Source organism: Arvicola amphibius, chromosome 5, assembly GCF_903992535.2.
Source record: "Arvicola amphibius chromosome 5, mArvAmp1.2, whole genome shotgun sequence".
In the NCBI taxonomy this organism is placed as follows: domain Eukaryota; kingdom Metazoa; phylum Chordata; class Mammalia; order Rodentia; family Cricetidae; genus Arvicola; species Arvicola amphibius.
The window spans coordinates 42,857,899-42,880,136 of NC_052051.1; the positions used below are offsets into that span (position 1 = coordinate 42,857,899).

The 22,238-nt window shown below is 43.7% G+C and overlaps 1 protein-coding gene across 1 annotated transcript in view; it reads left to right on the plus strand.

Moving 5' to 3' along the window:
- Fermt1 (FERM domain containing kindlin 1) overlaps nt 1-21,063 on the plus strand; it is a 34,267-nt gene extending 13,204 nt beyond the window's left edge. Inside the window, exons 6-14 of the mRNA XM_038331167.1 lie at nt 7,379-7,486; nt 8,344-8,475; nt 10,194-10,243; nt 14,337-14,461; nt 15,288-15,394; nt 16,829-17,050; nt 17,622-17,746; nt 18,889-19,030; nt 20,890-21,063. Coding sequence (XP_038187095.1) covers nt 7,379-7,486; nt 8,344-8,475; nt 10,194-10,243; nt 14,337-14,461; nt 15,288-15,394; nt 16,829-17,050; nt 17,622-17,746; nt 18,889-19,030; nt 20,890-21,063 — 1,185 coding nt within the window. The remainder of the gene's footprint in view (nt 1-7,378; nt 7,487-8,343; nt 8,476-10,193; nt 10,244-14,336; nt 14,462-15,287; nt 15,395-16,828; nt 17,051-17,621; nt 17,747-18,888; nt 19,031-20,889) is intronic.
- The last annotated feature ends 1,175 nt before the right edge of the window (nt 21,064-22,238 follow it).

The following is a 22,238-nucleotide window of genomic DNA, read 5'->3' on the forward strand; positions in this document are numbered from 1 at the left end:
AAGAGGAGTTTTCTCATGCCTGTTGCTGGAGATTTTGTGATTTCATTTTTAAGCCTGATCCCTGGTTCAACATGAGTCTTTCTTCACTTAGTTCCCAACTAACCTATGTTGTTCTGTGCTTTCTGTTTTAATAGCCTAACTGAAATTGTTCACAAAACTAGATAAATGTTAATAGAAACTATATTCACTCAGTTTTAATTGCTAAGTCAGTATCCTGGCCCCATTTTGTCTATTCAAATGTTTCCCCACTGTTTGTTTATTTACATATTTATAAAGCAGCTATTATTATCCAAGAACTAAGTTGCACACAGGGAGCCCAAACCCATCAGACATTAAAGCCAATGAATTAAAATGCGTAATTCTACCGCTTGAAACAATGAATTACAGTGAGCAAAATCTTTTTCAAACTGGACATATAATATGTGTATTTCTTAATTAATTGAATAAATAATAAAATCCAGGGTAGGTCCTACACAGTGATTGTAAGTCAAAATATAAATTAATCTAGAAAGCAGTGTAGCAATATCTATCAGAATTACAACTCTGCTTTGACCTGCAAATCTACTCTTTATAGCAGAGTAATATTTATGTAACTCTATACATTACTACTATAGATTATGACTGCATAAATGCTTTTAAGAAAAGATTGGAAACTATCGGTAGAGAATTGTGTGGCTATATCAAGATGCATCCATACCACACAGTTGTGTCCTGGAACTTGCTCTGTAAGCCAGGCTGGCCTCGAACTCAGATTTGCCTGCCTCTGCCTCCTGAGTTCTGGGATTAAAGGTGTGTGCCACCACTGCCTAGCAGTTTTGATTGTTTTTTTTTTTTTTTTTTTAAGAGGAGACTGGTTCTAACTCCTGTGATCAAATGATCCTCCTGCTTCAGGATCCCTTGTATCTGAAATGATAAGCATGTGCCACCATGCCTGAACCAGATGCCAAAATAAACTATCTCTCTCTGGACCAATGTAGAGGAGACGAAAATAAAGACATGACTCACATGGGTTCATCGGGAGGGAGATTCTCAGTGGTCCCTCATGAAGTCCTGAGTTTACATCCTGAATAATTTCTCCTGCTTTATTTTCTAAACAGCCTTTATACCAAAACTTAACTTAGAGGAAATACATTAGCATTCTGTCTCCTAGGTAACCAGGTGAATGGCTTTTTGTCATGTCCACAACTACCTGTCTGCACTGTGTGCTAGCTGCCACATAGGCTTAAATTAACATCTCAATCAGGCATCCTCCAAATTACAAAGAAAGGAGCAAAACCACATCCTGACCTTTCGTTAGGTAGTGATGTCCTGTCTGGTAGGCTACGTGACCATCCTCAGATACAGACTATGGCTTTAGAGCCTGGCTGCCATACCAAATAGAAATATGGGCCTACAATGTACACTGTTCATGTGAATTTCTTTTAGTTGGTTAAGTCTTGACTGAACTATAATTTATGTACCATAAAAAGTCATTCACTGGAATTCAGGCATCATGGCACATGCCTATAATTCCAGCACTCAAGAAGCTGAGGCAGTGGGATCCAGAGTTCAAGCCTAGGTTGAAAAACAATTTGTAGGCCATCCAGAGCTGCATGAGACCCTTTTGTTAAATAAATAAATACATACATACATACACATACATACATACATACATACATACACCAAAAAAGTGACTTAAAAAATAATATGTATACTATAACTGTACAGTACAATGATACTTTTGTTTGGTGGTTTGGTTTTCGTTTCGGTAAATGTATACGTGCATGTAACCAACATCACAAGCCATCACACAAAGCTCCCTTCAGTCTATTTTTGGTCAGACGCTGGACCTCACCCTGCCCACTCCACCTTCTCTTCCAGCTTTTGCCCTTTTTAGAAATGCTACGCAGATAGACATCAGTCATGTCTGGTTCACCAGGCATGCTCACAAGGCGCCATGCTGTGCTTGATGCTAAGTGGTGCCTATTGTGAGGACCTAGTACAGTTTGTCTATCCATTTTCCAGCTCAGTGAGGGTGCTTTGATTGTCTGCTCAGGCCTGCTGTGAACGGCAATGTGGTGCTTATTCTCAAGTGTGTTTGTTTCCATTTGTCTGGAGAGATGGGGAGGTGGGGCCCAAGGCCAGCTATATGAGAGGCCTTTGTAGATCACAGAACAGAGGCAGACTTTCCTGAAGGTCTGAGCACATCACCACAGTTAGGATGTGAAAGTCACATCCTAAATCCCACCCTCTTGGCTCTGCATTGTCTTCTTTTCCCAGAAACTTTAGAAATGCAGAGAAGGAGCATGTCAACAAAGCATGTCATCTTTCCCACTTACCATTATCAGAGGTATTTGCTGGTTTGGGCTTGCTTCACATTTAGACATTCCCTGTCGCCTCTTTTCTTCACAGACATGAGATTAACGTAAATAAATAAAGCCAGTGTTAATCAATTCATGATGAGTCTACTGAGGTGCTCTGGGTATTTTTCATGTTTTCTTTATTAATTTTTTCAAAATATATAGTATAATATATACTCGTTATAAAAATTCAATGGTCCTGGAGAAATAATTCAGTGATTAAGAGTGCTTGATGTACCAGATCCTAGCACTCTGCATGGTCTCGTATGTATCTGTAACTCTGGCACTGAGATGGGCAGACTGAGGCGGATACTGGGGCTTTCAGGGTGCCAAACAAACTGGAAAAAAAAAGATGAACTCCGTGTTCAAGGAGAGGTCTGCTTCAAAGTCATAGGCAGGGGGTGATAGAAGAGGATATCAACACACTCCTTGTTCCTCTTTCACAACACCTACCAGACACACGCCCATGCAGCAAACAAGCACATACCAAATTCACACACACACACGGGGTGGGGAGAGAAATTTGAAATCATTTCCTAAAAACATAACAAACGCTAACATGGAAACTATGATTTAATGAGAATAGAATAGAATGACTCTTGGTCATGCAAGACGAAGAGTTTGGAAGGTGGGTGATCTGCAACATTGTGAATGTACCTGTGCCACTAAACCGTACATTTTAAAGGTCAAGATCAATTTGTTAGACATAGTCTACCACAGTTGAGGCTGTTTTTAAGGTAAATGTAAAGAGGGATTTTTTAGAATAAAAATGATAGTGTTTAACCTAAATGCATAGCATCTGTGAAGTTTTGGTTGCATAGATACGAATGACTTTAGAAGAGATCTTGCCATTTGCCACAGCACAAGTGGGTCTGGAGGACACATATGCAAAATAAAATAAAGCAGACACCTGTACGTAGACTCCAAAAAGAGAAGACATAGAAGAAAAAGTCGTGAACACGCCAAGCTACAGTCTTAGTGAGGGCAGCACTGGTCAGGTAGATAGACAATAGAGAGACACAGGTCAAAGGATAGTAAGTAGCAGACACACAGGATGAGTAATTCTAGAGTGTTTATGTAAGACGTGAGGACCATGGGCAGTAGACATGTTTGTATTACAAGCTTTTCTTACCTTATGATTTTGGTGAGTTGGCTGCTCTTTTCATAAACAAAACCATTTTACTTTCTATATTATTATTTTTATATTTCTTATTATTATTTTATTGTTAATATTTCTTTTGATAATATTATTCCTATATTCCTAAATATGTTGCAAACCCTAAATATGCACAATAAATATACCCAGTAAACTCATTCCAAGAGAACAAAGAGAACCACCCTTGGCTATGGCCTTTCTCTTGAAGGCAGCCACAACTTCATGACTAACATCCTTGCAGATTTTTCACACGTTTTCTAGGCTGTATTTACCAGGTTTCCAGGACCGTGTGTTCCCTGTATAGATGGGAGCTTTTGCATGCTCTGAGCTTGCAGCTTTTTATCTAACAGAGCTATCTTCAGTATCGAAAGTCCAGTTTGCTCTTTTATCAACTGAACTATAATCAAAGAAAGGCTAACACATACTGTTGGGAACCATGTGTGGCAAGCATCTTACAAAAGTGTCTGGTGAGTGCCAGCATTTCTTTCTAGATACTCATCAAGTGCAAGAGGATATTAAGAGATGTGTCTAGATAGCATTCCTATAACCACAGCTGCAAAGCGAACTAGATGCACCTCATCCCACAACATCAGATACTAACAATGCCTAACAAGCCAATCCTATAGAACAGAAATTCTATCGTCTTGTTTTAGTTTGAATCCTCTAATTTTTTTTGATAAGGTTGGGCATCTTTTCCAGTGTTTAAATGGCTATTTGGTTTTCTCTGTGGAACACCTGTTTATGTTTGTTCTACATCCTCTTAGATTTTCTGATTTTTATATTCATTCATAGGAATGGTTTGTATTAATGAATATTGTCTCTTCTATTTAATGAAATACATTCTTTCGATCTTTATCTGATGAGTGTATGACCTCTTGAATGTATTTTTTCACTGTAAATGTTTAATTCTATGTTGTCAAGTCTACTTTATACATCATAACGTTTAGGTATCTTGTCTTACACAGAACCTCATCCGCAGGCCAGGGAGTGGAGTTCAGTAGCAGAGCATGTCCTTAGCATGCTCCAGATTCTAAGTTCAATCCCAATACCAAAAGAAGAGTAAAAACAGGAGGAAGAGGGAAAGGAGGAAAGGGGAGAAAGGAAGGGGAACAGAAGGCTTCCTTCACCCATTTAAAGACCGTGCATTCACCTAGGGATAAGCACGGATCGATGTTTTTATGTATTCACAGACTTGTTCAACCGTCACTACTGTCTATTTTCACAACCTTCTGTGACCCCATAGGAAGCCCTGTGCCACAATTCTGATTGCCCTTTAATCCTGCCGGCCCCAGGCAAAAGCAATAAACTAATGTCTTCATGGACTTGCCTACTCTGGCTGAGGACCTAGTTCATTTGATAGAGTTCTCATCTAGCTCTGAGTTCAATCACCTGGACCACCATGTCCGTAATTCTAACTCTCACGCTTAGGAGATGGAAGCAGGAAGATCAGAAGTTCAGGGCCATCCTCAGCTACATGTCAAGTTCCAGGCTAACCTGAGCCACATGAGACCCTGTCTCAAAAAAAAAAAATGAAAAAAAAGTAATACATAGAATTATAGAGCATGCAGGACTTTGTGACTAATCTCTTTCATATAGCATGTTTTCCAAGTTCATCTATATTTTAGTATATACAAGTATTTCATTTTATTACCAAATAATGTTCCATTGGGTGATATACTATGTATATTCATTAATTCATCAAAGAATATCTGAATCATATCCACATTTGACTGTCATTAATAATACTATAATGCTATGGATACTCATGCACATTTGGGCTTTTTAAATTCTTTTTTTTTTTTTTTTTTTTTGGTTTTTCGAGACAGGGTTTCTCTGTGGCTTTGGAGCCTGTCCTGGAACTAGCTCTTGTAGACCAGGCTGGTCTCAAACTCACAGAGATCTGCCTGCCTCTGCCTCCCGAGTGCTGGGATTAAAGGCGTGCGCCACCACCGCCCGGCCCTTTTTAAATTCTTTATAGTGCACATAATTACTCATTTACCATCTTGTCGTAAGTGGTGACTCAGGGTTACTGAACATTCATAATGCAAGTGTTATCAATGTCCATTTCCTTTACTCTTTCAACATTCCAAACTGCCACCCATTGAACAGTCACTCTCTTCTCCTCCCCCAGGCCCAGTGAAGTCAGAACACTTCTGACTTTCTGGATGGATGAGTCTACCTACTCTAGGTAGTACATAGTAGTGGCATCATGTAATATTCTTCCTTATTGCTCATTTCAAGTATTTCATCTTTGGGAATCATCCATGTTACAGCATGAAACTGAATTCCCTTTCTTTTAAAAACCAAGTGTCTTAATTATTTTTTGATTTCTATGACAAAACACCATGACCAAAGCATTTTATTGCAGAAAAAGTTTGTGAGGAACCCTACAATTTGAGGAGGAATTGTGCCCACCATGCTGGGAAGCGTGGCAGCAGGCATGGTACTGGAGCAGTAGCTGAGCTCTTATGTCCTGGTACATAGCAGAAGGCAGAGAAGAGAGAGAGAGAGCTGGGAATGGCATGGACTTTGAAACGTCAAAGCTTACCCTCAGTGGCACACCTCCTCCAATGAGATGACCCCTTCTTAACCCTTCCCAAACAGTTCCACCAACTGGGGACTAAAGATTCAAACATACGAGTCTAAAGGGGCCATTCTCATTCAAACCACCACATGGAATACTATCCCGTTGTGTGCACGTATTGTCTTTTGCCCACCGACTTGTCCAGTGATGGACATTCACGTTGCTTCAACTCTTTGCCTGCTGTGGATACTGCTGCTGAGAATAGGTGCCAAGTATCCGAGTTTTTGCTTCCCCTTTTTTAAGGGAGAGGAATGGCTGGCTCCTAGTCTGTGTTTGGTGCTTTGTCTGCCCCATGTTAGAGCCAGCTGTGTACTCTCGCTTTGACCGCTCCACATCCTCACCACCCCTGGTTACTGTCTGGTTTTCAGGTTAGCACAATCATACTGATGTGAGGTGGAACCCCATTGAGGTTTTGTACGTTTAAATTCTTTAATCCACGGGTCAGTTAATTTGGAGTGGTATTATTTTTTTTTGTTTTGTTTTGGATTTTTGTCCCCCGGATATTATGCATTTCCATTGCTATATACAATGTTTTTACTTTCTAGTAAATGTTCATTCATGTGTAGTAGTAACTGGTGTCCATCGTAACCAGTAACATGCTATTCTGATTACTGTGTTTGGCGTCTGGTGGTACAAGTGTCTCTTTCAATGTGATTCTTTATCTTTTCTTTTTTTTTTTTTTTTTTTTTTTTTTTTTTTTTTTTTTTTTTTTTTTTTTTTGGTTTTTAGAGACAGGGTTTCCCTGTAGTTTCTAGAGCCTTTCCTGGAACTAGCTCTTGTAGACCAGGCTGGCCTCGAACTCAGAGATCCGCCTGCCTCTGCCTCCCAAGTGCTGGGATTAAAGGTGTGTGCCACCACTGCCTGGCAATGTGATTCTTTTTCAAAGTTGTCTCGTCAATACTTGAGTGTTATATCTTCTAGTTCACCTATGAATTGGTATAAAGTTCCATTTTAAATGTCCCATCAGGTTCTTACTGAAATGGCAGAGTTTGGAGATAAGCTTCATCTTTCATTATCTATCATGTACTGTGTGTTTTTACTTTCAATAGAAACATGGTACGGAGAGCAAAAATCATGGCACCAATGATGGACTAATTTGACTGCTTGAAGAACCTCTGGGAGATGCTTAGGGAAAGTTCCTTCTGACCACAGACATCAAAGGAGCAGGGCAACAAGAAGTTGCCTGAGCTAGACTCGAGAGTGAGATTCACAAAGAATGGCCCCAGTTATGCAAAAACTTTTGCTCTGTGGACAATAAACAAATGCCACACGCATACATACATTTGTTTCTTTCTCTAGTATGACGCGGTCCGAATAAACCAACTCTACGAGCAAGCCAGGTGGGCTGTTCTCTTGGAGGAAATCGACTGCACAGAAGAAGAAATGTTGATCTTCGCAGCACTGCAGGTTGTGGGGATGTTTGCAGCTCTCCAAGGGGGTGGGGGCTGCAGCTTTTCTCAGGGGTGGGAGTCTGCTGCTCTCCTCACGGGTGGGGATGTCTGTAGCTCTCCTCAGGGGTGAGGGAGGCAATTTTAGTTTGTTCTGGTTAAAGCCTTCTATTTGTTTCTTTGATGACAGAAATGAAAATTAAGAGAGTAATTTTCCATATAAAATGTTCCTCACAATCTATGTGTGTGCACACGCTATATAAGGCATCTATTCTGCAATTCCCATTGCTTGCCTCTCACATGCACAGAGACAAGGCAGAACTGTTTAACCCCCAACTATCTAAATCTCAAAATTAGCCCAGTTGGATGCCATTTTCCTGCATAGACAGACCTCCTTCCAGATGTTCAGGATCCCAGGAAAACTCTCCTCGAAGAAGAAGACATGGTTGATGATCCACTTGTGGCTGTAACATTTCTAAAACCTCTGTCTTGAGCCAGGTGAGGTAGAGCAGGCCTGTAATCCCAGCATGTGAGAGACTGAGGCAGGAGGATCATAAATTCAAGGGCAGCTTAGGCTACTTAGAGAATTTGAGACTAGCCTGAACAATGTGGCAAGATCCTGCCTTCAAAACATATATTAGGGCTGGAGAGATGGCTCAGTGGTTAAGAGCTTTGCCTGCTCCTCCAAAGGTCCTGAGTTCAATTCCCAGCAACCACATGTGCTCACAACCGTCTGTAATGAGATTTGGTGCCCTCTTGTGGCCTGCAGGGATATATGCAGGCAGAACACTGAATACATAATAAATAAATAAATCTTTTTTAAAAAACATATATTAATTTAACTAAAGAAAACTAAAACCTCTGTTTATGTTTTAGTACCATATCAGCAAACTGTCGCTGTGTGCGGAAATCCAGGACTTTGCAGCCAAGTCTGAGGTTGACGAGGTGGAAGCGGCACTCTCTAGTTTGGAAGTGACCCTCGAAGGCGGGAAGGCGGACAACACTTTGGTATGAACATTCCGGTAACTCAGAATTTGTTATGACAAATGCAGACTGGGACCCGAAGAACATTTCTTCCAAAAAGAAAAATACGCCGCTCGCGTGACCCGTTTAAATTTAACAAGAACTGGCTTTTCTCGGGCTAGCTAGGCAAGGGACTATGAGATAATTCCACCACCACCCATGAAAGTTTTTGTATTGCATTTCTTTTTGGGAGATCAGCTGGCACGGTATGTGGGGAAACTACAATGGGCTCCCTTACACTGGCACGGAACATACCCTTGATCTTTTAAGTTTAGAAGGAGCTGTACAGCCTCGGGCAGCTGAGGATGAAGAAACAGGTAAAGCCTTGGTACTCGGTCATACGTTGTCACTGAGCAAGGCTGACCGAGGGGAAGGCCTGTCGCTAGGACAGCAGTTCTCAACCTGTGGGTCGTGACCCCTTGGGGGTTGAATGACCCTTTCACAGGGGTCACCTATCAGATATTTCCTTACCATTCATAACCATAACAAGATTACAGTTATGAAGTCGTAAAAGAAAACCATTTTATGGCTGGGCATCACCCACAGCATGAGGAACTGTATGAATGCTGTGTGAAGGACAGTATTAGGAAGTTGAGAACTATTGATCTAGAATAGAATCAAACACTCCTAAACAATTTGGATTTCAGGAGCTGAACCCCTCCAGTCATCCCTAAGAAAGAAAAGCAGTTATCCACCCCTTGCCTCTCCCCATAGGTACTTGAATGGCAGCTTTGTCATTGGAACGTCCTTCTGGCTGGATTTTGTTCTGGGCACTGCTCTTTTATTTTAACTTGTTCAACCAAGGGAATAACTGCTGGTTTAACCACACTGAATCCAAGCAGTGGGGCCACGGAAGCTGGGCTGAGCGCGAAGAATGAGTCACCACGGCAACCTTGTGCTTTCATTCTGAGTTCTTATCAGTAAATGACTCCAAAGGGGGAGCAAACCCTTCCCACACAAGGCCAGTGCCGACCAGAGCAGAAATTGCAGCTCCATTTCGCCTGCCACCTACACCGAGTGTGTAACAGGAAGTTAATCCTGCTTGGACAAATGAGAAATTCCCTCCTTCCCGGGAGTTTTGTGTGCTGCAGCCAGCCTTCAATGGCCACCTCAGAATGAACTTTGAACCAGTTTCCTGCCAAGTTTAATCAGTGACCCAGGCTACCATAGTAGCCAACATTAACTTAAAAATTACAGAAGATCTGTTCGTACATAAAGGTCTGCACTCGTAACTCAAATTTTTAACTTGAATGATGTGGAAGTATAAGAAGTACCCATTGGTTTTATTTCTTTTCACATTCCTATCCTCACAAAGAAAAGTGTTTTTATATATGCATATATATTAACTTTTAATATGTATGTTTGTATATTTAAATACGTATATTTATATATACAAACATACATATTAACAAATTAATATTGCCAACCGTGTCACCATCCAGGATTGGGAAACAGGACTTTGTCACCTACCCAGGAGCCTCTGCATGTTCCTCATTCAGTTTCCGCTCTTCCCCTCCCCTCCCCCAGAGATAACTACTGTGGGTCATCTAACTAAGGAACTCAGTCTCTCGTGCTATTTCATTTTAATTAACTCAGATTTTAAAGTAGCTCTGTGGCAAGTGATGGTCACGCTGCGTGAGGCAGGTGTGGATGGAAATGCCGTCTGTAAGGTTCCTGCTGCTAATCCTTGCATCTCTCTTTAGGAGGACATTACCGATATCCCGAAACTCGCAGATTATCTCAAGTTATTTAGGTAAGTAAGTTGAAAGGGCAAAAGAATGCCTTGTAGCAAACCCCCACAAGTAGGGCCTGGGATTGGGCGTAATTGTATAACCAGCGGGCAGGTTCATGGGTCAAAGGCGGGCTCTGTCACAGAGTTGTTGAATGAGTTGAACCTTAACCCCCGCCCCATGCACTGGCCGCCTTGAGTGGAGATTTTATGACTCTGAGCTTTAGTTTCCCAAGCTGTAAAGTGAGGGGTATACATCTTCTTGAGTTTGTTGGGAGCACTGGATCAAATGGGGCATTTGAAGAATGTAGCCTGGTTCCTGGCACATAGATGCTTGTGGACCAGTGGTATAAACACGAGCAGGTCAGCAAGAATGAACATCTATATCACAACAGCCTTTCTGCTAGGGTCTGATCAGGAGGCTCAGGACCCTGACACCATCAGAGAGCTGTTTGGCAGTGTAATCACGGTCTGTTTCTGTTCGTTCCTGGGCCTCCATTCACCTGCTCAGTGTTGGTCAATCCTCTGCCATCTCTGTTTGTTTTAATGGATGACTGCCACCCTTGTGATACTACCAAGGAGTGCTAAGTTGAAAGAAACAAAGCAGTCACTGTGTTGCTTTATGGTTTATTGACTTCTCTTAACAAACCAAAACTTCACTGGGGCATCTGGCCTTGAGAGAAATGCAAGTTGCTTTTGACCACACAAGAGGCAAAGAAGGACTTGCAAAGATTGACTGGTGAATGGTGTCTCCATGAGAAGCAAGGGTCCAAAGATGTCATTTGTCACTGGGTGACTAGGGTTGGTTTGTTTGGTCTTTTGTTATATTGACAGGGTATGGTCTCAGGTCTCTTCTGTGGCACAAGAAGCTGTAACTACAATTGATCAGTCTGATGATACTCAGAGCTCCAGGGAAAAGAGTACTTTGATGTGGCAAATTATAGCTTTATAAAATATGTAAAATTATCTCACAAAGAAATTTAGTTTTCATAGTCTCTGAAGACAGTATAGCCGGCACATCACGAAACAAACGAAGGCAGCCCCTTCTTGTAGATGTTCTAGTGTTTTACAAAGGAGTGACGTGTTGAAAACAACCTGTGTCCTGCTGCCTGGTGACTTTACTTTTCAAAAACAAGTATCCTACACTTACCATCACTTGTAATCCACCACGTGCTTCCAAAACAGTTTACACAGTTTCTCCCTGGAGGGACCAGTGCTTTTGCAATAGTGATAGACTGACTAGGTTTTGAAAGATAGGAATGCTGTGAAGATGGCATGTCTTAAATTTTTTTTGTATTTTATGTATATGAGTGTTTTGACGGCATCCGTGTGTGTGTGTGTGTGTGTGTGTGTGTGTGTGTGTGTGTGTGTGTGCATCATGTGCATAACTGGTGCCCACAGAGGCCAGAAGGGGCGTCCAAGTCCGAGGAAATAGAGTTACGGGTGATTGTGAGCTACCATGTGGGTGCAGCAAGTGTTCTTAACTGCTGAGCCAACTCTCCATCCCTCAAAGATAACATTTTTAAAACAGTCTGCAATGTTTCCATGGCTACCTTGCTGCCAATAATCATGCCATGTACATGTATTAAAGAGACAAATGCTGAGGGTGGTGGCGCACGCCTTTAATCCCAGCACTCAGGAGACAGAGGCAGGCGGATCTCCGTGAGTTCAAGACCAACCTGGTCTACAAAGCGAGTCTTAGGACAGCTAGGGCTGTTACACAGAGAAACCCTGTCTCAAAAAAACAGAACAAGACAAATGTTGTAGCTCTAAAACATCAGATTTAGAGAAGTGGAAGGCAGAAGTAACTGGCGGTGTGATCTGGAATAAGAGGATATGGGTGAGGCCTCGGGGATACAGAGCTTATGTGGAAGATAAGGAAATCCTGGAGGTCTCCACAGCAGAGAGGAATTTTCTAAGAAAATTAACTGCTCTTGCACCGAAGAGAATGGTGGTAAGGGAACACAAGGGAACCTTGACAGGTTTCAAACATACATGTGGCATTAAGGGGGATGATTTCACACTGATACCCCAAAATTCATCCAGATTTGTATATTAAGTGTACAAAACTCTTTACATGTCAAAAAATAAAAATAAAGCCGGGCGGTGGTGGCGCACACCTTTAATCCCAGCACTCGGGAGGCAGAGGCAGGTGGATCTCTGAGTTCGAGGCCAGCCTGGTCTACAAGAGCTAGTTCCAGGACAGGCTCTAGAAACTACTGGGAAACCCTGTCTCGAAAAAAAAAAAAAAAAAAAAAAAAACAAAAAAAAAAACAAAAAAAAAAAAAAAATAAAAACTCTTCAATGACAACCATTCCTGATTACAGTACTAAAATAGTAATTTTTAGGCTGTTGTCTTAGAGTTTCTGTTGCTGTGAAGAGACACCATGACCATGTCAGCTCTTCTGAAGGAAAACATTTAGCTGGCTGGCTCACTTACAGTTCAGAGGTTCAGTCCATTGTCATGGCAGGAAGCATGGCAGCATGCAGGCAAACATGGTGCTGGAGAATGAGCCAAGATTCCTCCACCTTGATCTGCAGGCAACAGAAGTGGTCTGAGACACTGGTATGGTTTGAACACATAAGAGACCTCAAAGCCCACCTCCACAGTGATACACTTCCTCTAACAAGGCCATGCCCATTCCAATTAAGCCAGACCTCCGAATAGTGCCTCTCCCTTTGGCGGCCATTTTCTTTCAAACTACCCACAGCTGGCATACATAGTAATGCATTGTGCTGTCTTCCTACATAAGTGTCATTATACTTTCTTCTCATTCATCCCCCCCGCCCACCCCCTAAAGTAGTTTTACAAATGCAATAATGGCTGAGGAAAGAGTTCAGTGGTAGAGTGTCTGTCCAGTCCTCAAAACCAGAAAAGAAAAGAAAAGAAAAGAAAAGGTCTGCACGCTTTTAAAACATGGTAACATATATTTCCATGTTGGATAATGCCTAATTCAAGAGCTACAGTGAGTCTGAAACATACTTACTAAAAATATTAAAATTCTGCATATTCTACTTAACTTTCCTAAGTGAAGTGACCGGCTTCAGTGAGGCTGGGATTTAGAAGCTCTGTCTCGACGAACACCTGCACAGGTAGGGCTCTAGCGTCACGATTCAGTAATACAGCCGAGGTAAACCCACTGGGCTTTGAGAAAGTAACTGCTTCCTTTCTTGAAATGGGTTTAATGATCCACTCACTTTATATTTTTGTGTAGATCTAATAATGTTATTAGTAGTACAGTGTTACTGCCTGGAAATACTTACACAGTCATAAGGGAGGCAGGTATTCAAAATAGCTTCATGGGTTTTTATTGTTGTTGTTGTTGTTGTTTGGTTAGTTGGTTTAGTTTTTTTTCTGGTTTTCTAAGGCAGGTTTTCACTGAACAGCCCTGGCTGTCCTGGAACTCTCTCTGTAGACCAGCCTGGCTTTGAACTCACAGAGGTCCGCCTGCCTCTGCCTCCTGAGTGCTGAGATTAAAGGCGCACACTGCCACCACAAGGCAAATCTTTTTTAAAAAAATTTTACATTCAGACTTCAGTTTCTTCTTCCTCCTCTAAGTCCTCCCTCAATTTCCCCTCTCCCACACCCCATCCTCTCCTCCCCGATTTCTACTCAGAAAAGGGCAGGCCACCCATGGATACCAACAAAACATGGTATATCAGGCTGCAGTAAGACCAAGCACTTTCCCTTTGTATTAAGGCTGCGCAAGGCAACCTAATAAGAGAAATAAGGTCCCAAAAGCCAGAAAAAAGGAGTCAAAGACAGCCCCTGCTCCCACTGTTAGGAGTCCCACAGTGGCAGAGGAAGAACATGGACTCAAGAGGTCTGACTTATGACTTCCAGACCTTTGCATTAATTTGCATTAATTTGCATTAATTTGTGCATCACACAGCAACATTTCACTTCTTGCTTTTATATGTTAGTGGGCTGGGGTGCAGTTCAGTGGTACAGCACTCACTGAGCATGCCCAAAGCCCTGGGTCTGATCCGTATGATCTTTATATGCCTGGTAACATATAAAGACTATGTTATCCCAAGGCCTTACTCCACTGAACATTTGCTATGTGTTCTGCAGTTCTGACTGGTGTTTAAACATTTGCTGTACTTTAATTTGCAGGCCCAAGAAGCTAATGTTAAAAGCTTTCAAGCAATACTGGTTTGTCTTTAAGGACACGTCTATATCCTACTTTAAAAATAAGGAACTTGAACAAGGAGAGCCTATAGAAAAGCTAAACATTAGAGGTAAGAGCTTTTGGCACCTCGCTGTGGCATCCAACAGGATCCAGGAGAACTCTGAGCCCCAGCTGCTTGCCGCAGGGGCTCCTCCGCATTACAGAGCATGGGGTCCGTGCTGTGCTCTCCCTTGTCACCCAGCCTGCTAGGCTTTCTCATTCAGAAACAGTTGTGTCCAGGCTGGGGCTTGACTCAGGGATAGAGCATGGGCTTTTGTGCAAGGTCCCTGGTTCGATGCTAAGCACTAGAGAAGGGGAGGGGGGTGGGAAATGCCAAGAAATGTTATGTTTCATTATTAGTTACTTCTATGCGCATCCTAATTGCTGAAAGTGACCAGGAGCGTATTGGTGTCTCTGCTTCCTGGGTTATCTGATCAGCCAGTGACCTCGGCTCTGCCGTCACTGCAGCAGAGAATCGCTTCTGTTTTGCTCCCTTTTAAATTTTTTATTTATACCAGGAGAGGGGTTAACCTCCTGAGGCAGGAGAATTATGGATTCAAGGCCAGTCTAGTTACACAGTAAAGCCAGCCTGGAACACGTTGAGATCTTGTACGTGTGTGTGTGTGTGTGTGTGTGTGTGTGTGTGTGTATAATTTCTCCTTACAAGACAGCCAATATCATCCTAAAAATGAAGTCAATTAATTTTTTAAAGAAAATAATATAATCATTTTCTCTATCCATTTTGTTTATAAACCTATTTAGTGTTCCTTAAATTATTGTTATCGGCCGCTCCTCTGACTTTGGCTTATGGTCATGCCTTTGCTCAGACATGTACGTGGGTATTTACTACAACAGATTTCCCAGCCCTCAGTCTCCCCCTGCTTTTTGTTCATCAGGCTGTGAGATTGCACCAGATGTAAATGTGGCGGGGAGAAAATTTGGAATCAAGTTACTAATCCCCGTCGCCGATGGGATGAACGAAGTGTATTTGAGATGTGACCACGTAAGTACGGCCACGAAATCTCATCGGCTCCTCTGGATTAAGACGAGGAGCAGGGGTTGGCGAGATGGCCCAATGAGTACAGGCGCCTGCTGCCAAACAGGATGATCTGAGTTCGAGCCTCGGGACTCAACAGCGGAAGGAAAACGCTGACTCCCCTGGGTCGTCTTTTGACCTTCTCCATACTCATACACCAGGATACACACGCACCCACCCCAACGCACACACACACACAAATAAATAATGAATAAATAAAAACATTTATTTTTTTAATTATTTTAATAAAATTTAAATTTTAATTATTTTAATAAAAATAAATGAATAAATAAAAAAATTGAATCCTAAGAGCAAAACACACAGATGCCGTTGATGTACATATAGTGGACTCGATCCCATAAACACATCACAAATTAAAAGTTATCGTTCAGTCAAAATTGCGCTTTAAACACTTAACCTACAAACATCCCAGCTAAACCTACCTCAGGCATGCTCAGAACATCCCAGCTAAACCTACCTCAGGCATGCTCAGAACATACAAGAGCCTACACATAGGCTAAATCGCCCAACCCAACACCTGTACCACAGTAAGTACTATATACTCTATGTGATGTATTGAGTTCTGTACTGCAAGGGGAAAAGAATGATTGTGAACCATGTTTTCACCTCACTGCAAAATCGAAGGCTCCTCCATAGAGCTGTAGGAAAAAAACAGCAGCCCCCTAGAGGTAGTAGGTAAGTAGTGTCGCCCCGATGTTCCGAAAGTGTTTGAATTTCCACGGCGGGAGTCTGATGTTCCAGGCTGATAGTACCTGGCTGCATCTTACTGAACTACAGGTCTACCTAAGCTTGGCTCCTTGTTTCAGTCTGAGCTGACTTCCTTCTGGGTCTCAGGATGCTTGGTGCAAACGTTGAAGAGTAATAGAAACTGCCACTGACTAGTTCCAATCCCATCCAAGGCCCTGATTACCTCCTAAGAGTTAGAATCTTTACCTAGGATAGATGGGGATACAAGTAATACAGAAGGCTGGAGAGGGGTGTTCTTCATCATGTGTGTCTCCATGTTACGAAGGCAGAAATAGGATCTAGAAAGTTCCTGGGAAATTTGGGGCCTCGTTTGTCTGCACTGCTCAGGACTTCTTTGTCTCCTTGCATCATTTTTGCACACAAAGTTCCTGGTGCAAAAAAGAAAAAAAATGACAGGACACGCTTCAAAAGCTCTTACTGGGTGTTTCCCCTCAGTGGCTAGAGGTCACTCCGAGTGTGTGCCACGTCACATCTTTCCTTGATTGAGAACAATAGTTTTGTATCTTAGCCCGAGGCCTCTGTTGCCTCTCACCCTTTTGGCTAAGATCGACTACGGAGCCAGTTTCTGCCAGTCTGTGGCAAGGTAGCTCCCCTGGTGAACTTGCTTCTAAGCCCTCTCTGCCTTTGTTCCAGGAGGATCAATATGCCCGGTGGATGGCAGCCTGCGTCTTGGCATCAAAGGGTAAAACCATGGCAGACAGCTCCTATCAGACAGAGGTCTTCAGCATCCTTTCGTTTCTGAAGATGAAAAACCGGAATACTTCGCTTCCGGTGGCTTCCAGTATCGAAAACATGGATATGAACCCGGAATGTCTAGTATCACCTCGCTGTGCAAAAAAGCACAAGTCTAAACAGGTTCTCACCTGCTTGGTTGTTTGTATACAGGAATTAACACTCTAAAATAAAAGGAGGAACTCCATTCAATTAAGGCCATCATGAAAATTAGGCTAAGGGAGAAATTTGACAGTGCCCTGGGAAGTAGACGATGGGGCGAAATTACTGTTGATTTTGTTAGAGATTATTTTACTGCTGACTGAATATAGTAATAGTTCGGAGTTTAACTTAATTAAGGATAAGACCATTAAGAACAAAATTATGCCCCCATAGAGTGGGTTAGAGATTGCGCAGGTGAACCTATTCCAGTGGAATCACCAATGAAAAGAGAGAGCCAGACGCACGAACCTTAGAAGGGTGTGTGTGTGTGTTGACTGAGCTTGGCCCTCCTCCTACTCAATGATTTCTCACAACTCTGCAAAAGGGAGAAAGCGAATTAACTACCTAGGCAATTGATAGGATGGGCCATCTGCGCAGAGTTCAGTGGAGCCCTGTGCTTTCCGCTCTCGCTGGGGATCCAGAGCGAGGCGAATGATTAGAAAGCAATCAGCGAGTTGTGAAGCAGGGTCTGACGCCTCCCATTTCTCCTTAGCTGGCAGCCCGGATCCTGGAAGCTCACCATAATGTGGCCCAGATGCCTCTGGTGGAAGCCAAACTGCAGTTCATCCAGGCATGGCAGTCCTTACCGGAGTTCGGCCTCACCTACTACCTGGTCAGGTAATTCCAGGGTCCGCGTGCCCTTTCACTTTCCCATCAGCCATCCATGGCTTCCTGGAAGCCTACTCTGTTCTCAGAATGCCAAGTTCTTCTTGTTTTAGCACGTTTCCATCTCACAAAGGGCCCCAGTACTCTGGCTGCCCTGGAGAATCTTCCATACCTTCTGCTCAGTGAGTCAACCCTCCCTGAAACTCAGCTACATGTAGGGAAGGAAATGTTGAGACTTTATAAGGAAATCTTGTTCCTTTTTTGGGGAGGTGGGTTTCGAGACAGGGTTTCCCTGAAGTTTCTAGAGCCTGTCCTGGAACTAGCTCTTGTAGACCAGGCTGGCCTCGAACTCAGAGATCCGCCTGCCTCTGCCTCCCGAGTGCTGGGATTAAAGGCGTGCGCCACCACCGCCCGGCTGGAAATTTTGTTCTTTTGGGCTAACCACCTGTGCCAAACCAAAAGGAGAATCTCAGCTCCTGAGTCTGTGCCACCTGCGGCCTCCCTTCATGTCCTTTCTCTCCCTGCTATGTGTCTCATGGTGTGACCCATGTGTGGCTTTATAGAGTTTTGGGTTTCCAGACAGATGCCCTAGCAAACAGATGTGTCGTGTCCCCCAGCCTTTCCAGAAAAGACACTGCTCCTGTGAATCACCGAAGATCATTCTGGTTCTGAAGCAGTGAGAGACCCACGCTGCTTTTCAGAATGCTGGATTCCCCTCATGAGTATTAACCATCTGGGCACACATGCATAGAATGAAGGTCGGAAAATAGATCTAACATATTAAAGTATTTTAATATTACTGTCCAGGAGCGGGAACTGAGCGTCAGCTGAAGTGCCCTCCTCTAGAAGCAGATTGCTTACTGTCTTTTCTTCTGAGGTAATTCAGAAATGTCATAAGGTCACCTTTGAGAAACTGTATGTGGGGGCAGAGAGCTGGCCCAGCAGGTAAACGCTGTACAAGCCTGGTGGCCTGAGTTCCCTGGAACCCACATAAAGGTGGAAGGCCAGAAGTGACTCCAGAAAGTTGTCCTCTGACCTTCACACATGTGCTCTGCACCCACACATATACATCACGTGTACAAACAACAAAAATAAGTTATTTTAAAGAAGTTATGTATGAATAACAGTTGCTCTCTTAATACTGTCATTTTCAGGTTTAAAGGGAGCAAGAAAGATGACATTCTGGGAGTGTCCTACAACAGGTTGATTAGAATTGATGCAGTCACCGGGATTCCAGTTACAACGTGGAGATTCGCCAACATGAAGCAGTGGAACGTCAACTGGGAGATCCGGCAGGTAAGGCGGGAGCTTCCGATAATATAGGCTGACCCACAAACATACAATCTCAGGGAGTCCCATTACTCTGTTCTTTAAGTTGCCTTTGCATTGAGAACCCATGAGCCAGAAACATGTCGTAACAGCCTCTTGAAATACTAGCATACGTTTCTGAGCCGTCTCCTAACAAATCTAGACCCAAAGTTATTCACTTAACACTGCCAACTGATGTAGCTCTGTGAAGACTTCTCCTGTGGGCAGATTATAAAACTGCTGTACAGTTTGTTCCATTTTCATAAACTCACCCTAGGATTATATATGGTTGAGCACAATCATTGCTTAGCAGAAACCACCTTAGATGAAACCCTACACAAAACAAAGCCAAAAACGCCACCTCTAACTGCCAAAAGCTAGGACTACCTGTGGACCCACCAGCTCAGTTGCCTACCCAGAGAACATTCCAGGCCCAAGAGGGGAAGAGCGCTAAGGAGCAATAGAGATACCCAGAGATACCCAAAAAGCCTGTCCCATAAGATGAGCTCTTGAGCCCACAGCTGTGTAACGGCTGCCATCACTTTACATCCTAGGAACTATACTTAGGCCAATGCCAAGCATACATCATAGAAAATTCTAGATAAAGTTAGAAGTGCCTTAGAATCCTGCTGCCGATGCAGAAAAGTTTGCTTTTGCTGATATAAAGTCCATCTTGGGGATGGTGAAGTGGCTCAGTGGTTAAGAGCGCATGCCGTACATGCACAGGGGACCTGGGTTTCAATCCTCAGCATCCATGGAAACCATTAGGCATGACTATAAACGCACGTAACCCCAGCATTGAGGAGTGAAGTCAGGACATCCCAGGAGCTTGCTGCACAGCCAAGCTAGCTCAAACATGGAGCTTTTGTTCCACGAGGGACCCCGTCTTAAAGGGATAGTAGAGAATAATAGAGGAAAGCACCTGACCCTGTCCTCTGGCCTCCACGGGGTGCACACAGGGGCACACGCATACCCACACCCCCTCAACACACACCAAAATAAACCCATAAGACTCGATCTTTCGTTGCTCCTTTACATTCTCGTTTTCCTAAGTGAGAACTAGCAGCGTGACAGAGCAGTGAGAAACCCACACTTCTTTTCAGAACGCTGGTTTCCCCTCAGCAAGATTAACTGTCTGGTCATTCATGCATAGAATGAAGGTCAGAAACTAGATCTTAAAGCATTTTAATATTACTGCCCAGGAGCTGGAACTGAGCGTTATTCGTTTTTAAAGTTCTGCGGGGAATTCCCAGGGTGGGAATAGGCCTTATAACGGCCATGTAGGAAAGGCAGCTGCTGCCGGACAACTAAGGCAGGCCTTCCATTCTCCATTAAAGAATCTGCACTCCACAACGGTGGCTCACACCTATAATCCTAGAACTTGGGAGGCTGAGGCAGGAGGATTGCTGCAAGCTCAGGACTTCCAGCCTAGGCTACACACAGTGAGACCTCACCTTAAAGAGTCCACAAAGCTAGCCAGCGGTGGTTAAAAGCTAGCACACACCCTTCATCCCAGCATTCGGAAGGCAGAGGCAAGTGGATTTCTGAGTTTGAGGCCAGCCTAGTCTACAGAGTGAGTTCCAGGATACACAGAGAAACCCTGTCTCTAAAAAGCAAACAAACAAACAACAAAAAAAGAGAATCCACAATGCTTCTTTCCCCTCCACACAGAGTGACAGAGCAAAGATGCGCATCAGAGCTAATACCACAAGGGGGCGCAAAGAGGCAAGGCATCCTTCAGAAAGCCCGTTTTCTGAGTGGTGGTTTGGGGACTGTCTCCAGCGCAACAGCGGCTTTCTTGGCTTTCCTTGTCAGGGTTTAAGGTTATTCGTGGCTTACTTTTCCAGGTGGCAATTGAGTTTGACCAAAATGTCTCCATCGCGTTCACCTGCCTAAGTGCAGATTGCAAGATTGTGCACGAGTACATCGGGGGCTACATTTTCCTGTCCACGCGATCCAAGGACCAAAATGAAACGCTCGATGAGGACCTCTTTCACAAACTGACTGGCGGTCAGGACTGAAGTGAAGCAGGCCTGCTTGGCTTCTGTGGATCTAGGAGACCTTCCAGGATGGATAGGACCCACGCCTTTCCCAGTGTGTAGATTCCAGACTTACACAACGTACACTTACCACCAGATGCCCAGCTCCTTCCTTGCCTCATCTGAACTCACTGCGAGCCCATCCCTTGTCTGACTTTGCCTGGAACTGCCAGCAGTAGACTGGGCTCCTGCTGCTTTTCCTATATACTGGGTGGGGAGGGAGGGGTTGCTACTCTGACCACTCTAAGACCCAACACGGTTGGTTCTCCAGTTCTGTGGCTTTGCAAGCACATGTATGTAATTAGCAGTTGACCTTCTGCTTATGTGCCTCACGGTAAGTGAGCGGTGAGAACAGAAGGGTCACAGCGATATGTCCGTCGCAAGTCCACATCTCATTCTGAAAACTCGGGTCCTTCCTTGACAAAAGCAATCGTGGCTCTCACCTTGCCAAGATGACAAATGGAGACTGGACACGCCTTTTCTCTGGAGGGCGAAGAGATGAGCGGGCAGGATCAGGGTTACAGCGGTCATCAGTCTACAGTGACTGTCGCATCTGTCAAGATGACCACTGGCCATCTGGCCTAATCATTGGTCCTCGCATTATTGCTGACGCTAGAAGCCCCTTTCCTAGGGAATCCCATGGACACATTGAAGTCTTTCTTAAAGACGTGCACTGAAGGGATTACAGGGAAGCCCGTTCTTAGCTGAGATATATGACTTAATGACTTCTCTTCTGGACTGGGTCTCGAGAAAACAGGCCCAGCTCTCTGTTAATGAAACCACCTTCCATGGAGCTGGAAAGGTGGCTCAGCAGGTAAGAGGGCTTGCTGCTCTTCCAGGGGACCTTAACTGAGTTCGCAGTGCCCTAGCTCCAGGGATCCGATTCCTTCTACCGGACTCCGTGTGCACCTGAATTGTCATGCACATGCAACGCAAAACACACGCACGCACGCGCGCGCGCACACACACACACACACACACATAATTAAAAATGACTCAAAAAAAACAAAAGCACCCGTGACAGGATTCAGAATCCAATCTCAGGCCTCCATTCCAACCGAGGTAAGGAAAGGAGGGCAGACCTGTTCCTGGAGCCCACCATGCTGAAGTTCTGCGAACTAATGACTGGCTGGCTGCCTCTAGAGCCCTGGCTGGTC